Source organism: Manacus vitellinus, unplaced genomic scaffold, assembly GCF_001715985.3.
Source record: "Manacus vitellinus isolate BGI_N305 unplaced genomic scaffold, ASM171598v3 scaffold_149_pilon, whole genome shotgun sequence".
NCBI classification, from domain to species: Eukaryota; Metazoa; Chordata; class Aves; order Passeriformes; family Pipridae; genus Manacus; species Manacus vitellinus.
In genome coordinates, this window is record NW_021939062.1 from 8,316 (window position 1) to 11,786 (window position 3,471).

Consider the following 3,471-nt stretch of genomic DNA (forward strand, 5'->3'; position numbering starts at 1 on the left):
GTGGTCCACCAGCGTCTTCACACCGGGGAACGGCCCTACAAGTGCTTGGAATGTGGAAAGAGCTTCAGCAAGAGCTCCAGCCTCACATACCACCAGCGCTTCCACAGTGGGGAACGGCCCTACAAGTGCTTGGAATGTGGGAAAAGCTTCAGTCAGAGCTCCCACCTCCTCACCCACCGCCGGCTGCACACAGGGGAACGGCCCTACAAGTGCCTGGAATGTGGGAAGAGCTTCAACCGTAGCTTCAGCCTTGTCATCCACCGGCGTGTTCACACCGGGGAACGGCCCTACAAATGTCCTGAGTGTGAGAAGAGGTTCCGGACCAGCTCTGATCTCCTTCTGCATCAACGAATGCACACAGAGGAGAGGCCCTTCCGCTGCACCGACTGTGGGAAGGGCTTCGTCCGCAGCTCTGACCTCATTAAGCACTGGCACATCCACACCGGGGAGAGGCCCTACAGGTGCCTGAAGTGTGGGAAGAGCTTCAACCAGAGCTCTGCCTTGACCTCACACCAAAGGACCCACCGGTAAAGGAAGCCATCCAAATGCCCCAACTGTGGGAAGAGCTTCGTCCGCTGCTTCAACTCCATCACCCATCGGAGGACCCATGTTGGATGATCCACAGTGACTCACATTGGGCAGAGACCTGGTGGGTAAAGGCCTGTTGACCAATGTTTCTGGTGACCCATGTTCCTTGTAACCCACTGTGGTAGTGCTTTACCCCCCCCCCAGGCCTCGCTATGATCTGAAAAATGCTCGTTAGGTCTCGACCTTGATGAACAGTCCCTGGGCTGAGCTACTCTTGAGCTGCTCAGAAACACTGTCTGCTCATAGGAACTGGTGCTGTCTAATGAGCTCCTGCTTTTCTTAACCAGCCTTGGAAGCTTGTTTTTCTTGTCTGAAGAACAACCCAAGTGGAATCATATTTTTGTTCTCCAACTTTGAGAGAAAGTCCCTAACCTGAACTGGGACCAGGATGGACAATTCCTGTGCCTTAAAGCCCCCTCTGCGTGGGCCCCATAACCAGTGGTGCTGATTGAGACCCTTTGAGCTCTCTGAGGCGACAGCAACCTCCCTTTGCTTGGGCCTCTCAGAGCCCCCAACTCCCCCATTTGCTGCATTCAGAGGATCCTGACTGACAGCAGATCCGGGGCTGATCCCTCTCACTCCTTGAGGCTCAGCCGTTCTTCTGAGAATGTGCAATGGCATCCCAAGGGAGGATTTTCCTGAATCCCAAGGGAATTGTTCCCAGGTACCTTGTCCAGACTCCTTCTGTCTGTGTGAGTGTGAATCTACCATAACAAATGTCCCGGGAACGCTGCTCTCCTGGATTCTTCAGCACTTTGGATTTGTAAGTCGGTCAGGCCTGTAAGTGAGTTACTGTTATGGTGTTGTAAATTCTATATGAATGCTTTGCTAAATTGTTTGACTTCAGTTATCAGTTAAGTGCTGTTAAGTTAAGTGCTGTTGGGCCTCTAGGCATAAACTGTTGATCAAGTTCAGGCTCAGTTTAGCATGGTGGCAGCTGCGACAGGGGCCTGACCCTGCCCGGGACGGCTGATGCCACCTGCCCGCTCCAAACTGGGCCAGACTGGTGCTCCCAGTGCTGTGTGGGCCAGGGCCGCTTTTGGGGACCCCCCTGGCATTGTCCGGCTGCTTTTGGGGTGTCAGCACCTGCCCAGTGCTGGGGATGGGTTGTGTGGGAGGAGTTGGGGCTGGACTGGTGGTGCTGGGAACCCCCCCAGCTGCGGGCGAGGGGAACTCGGGGAAGCGGGAAGGGGAGAGACAGTGGGAAAACAGGGCAAAAGAGGGAGTGGGACACCCAAACCAAGATCAGTGATGGCTGGGGATTGTGGACGATTGGAAAGGGGGAGGAGAGAGAGGAAAAGGTGTGGCTCTGGACCATCAAAATGAGCTGAGAGGGGCTAGGTCACCAAATCCAAGCAAGGTGAAGAGGGATACCAAGCTGTCAGAGGAGCTGGGGATTGTGAGGATGATGAGGAAGGTGTGAGACAGTGAGGAAAAGAGTTGGAACAGCGGGCACAGGTGTCCCATGGGGGTCCTGTTGCAGGATGCTCTGCCTGGAGTGGGGTAAAACAACACCAGCGAGGCCCTGTTTGAAAAGCCCTCAGTGGGAAATTAAGAAGGCTGGGGAGGAGGTTGTCATGTTGTTTTGGGGACTGAACAAAGCTGAAACCAGCCTGACTCATCAATCCCTAAGTTAAACATCCTGAGAGTGAGAGAATATTTGGCAGACCTTGTAAAATATCTGGATATAAAGGAACAAACAAGTGACACCACTGAGAACTTCTCCACAGCTGCTGAGCTGGCATAGCCTGGACACACCTGACTGACAGTCCAGCACTTTATACTAGAAAAACCCAGTCCCAAATTTTAAAGGCAGGGTCTTCTGACATATCCCTTCTTGGGATTGTGTGTGGAGATTCCTGCCTGGAGTGGGGACATCCCTCAAAGTCAATCCTCAAGGCTAAACCAAAGAGATTTGCCTAAGGTCTTTGGTCTGGGTGAGTGACATCAATCTCTACTTAATAATTGGTTTTGGTTAAATGCAATTGCTTTAGTACAGTTGCTTCAATATTGTTTTCTCGTGCACTATATTACAACGGTTGTTATAGCTCCTATACTGGGTAGTAAATAATTCTGATTAAGATATTTTTACTTAATCATTATCATAATAAATCCTATATATATTTATATAAATATATCTGGTTTGTAGTCCAGACCCCTGGGATGTCACCATGGAAACCCTGTCACTGCATGGGACATCACAGCTCTTTAGCAGCATAGACACCTCTGTTGTCACCATGAAGCCTCTGTGAGTGCCTGTGGCAAATTGGCTCCTTAGCAACCATCACAATTTCCTGTTGCTGTGGTCAGTTTCCATGACAACCATCACCAGGACATGTTGCTCATGCATGGCCTGTGGCAGCTCCATGGAGATGCAACCACACCGGGGTGGTTGCCATGGGAACAAGCTGAGTCCTGTAGCCAGAGTCTGTTGCTATGGCAGCGATTTACGATCCTATACTGCTTGTCAGTTACCACAGCACCCATCAGTGGACCCCTTCCTAAGTGTGGTGCCATGGCAACCAAGATTTGGACCAGTTGTGATAGTTGGTTGCCGTGAAAACCTGCATTAGGGCACATTGCTATGGGTTTGTGCCATGGAATTCTGGGTCTGTGACGTTTCTGTGGCAGCTTGGGTCAGCTGTCCCGGCAATCATCATAGAAACCCATTGCCAGAGACTGTTGTCATGGACACTTGCACTGAGACCTGTTGCTAAGTCTGGTTGCCATGGCAACCATCAAAAAAGACCCATTGCTATGGTGGTTGCTATGACGACCTGTAGGGAGACTGTTGATGCAGTTTCCATGGCAACCATCAATAAATCCATTGCCAGGGACCTCACTCATGGGCACTTCCATGAGTTGTTTGCCATGGAAACCATC

At 51.2% G+C, this 3,471-nt stretch overlaps 2 protein-coding genes across 4 annotated transcripts in view; both read left to right on the forward strand.

Annotated features, from left to right (window-relative positions):
* Positions 1-12: 12 nt before the first annotated feature.
* Positions 13-537, forward strand: LOC103759747 (zinc finger protein 239; the record flags this gene model as incomplete). Its single annotated transcript, XM_029958190.1, has 1 exon — positions 13-537. A coding segment is annotated over one exon (519 nt), but the record flags the coding sequence as incomplete, so codon positions are not given.
* Positions 538-582: 45 nt separating this feature from the next.
* LRRC14 (leucine rich repeat containing 14) overlaps positions 583-3,471 on the forward strand; it is a 22,730-nt gene continuing 19,841 nt past the window's right edge. Inside the window, exon 1 of one of the 3 annotated variants that reach the window (XM_029958191.1) lies at positions 583-1,368. In XM_029958191.1, coding sequence (XP_029814051.1) covers positions 1,196-1,368 — 173 coding nt within the window. In that variant the 5' untranslated portion in view covers positions 583-1,195. The remainder of the gene's footprint in view (positions 1,369-3,471) is intronic. The other 2 variants (XM_029958192.1, XM_029958193.1) reach the window with 2 other exon arrangements.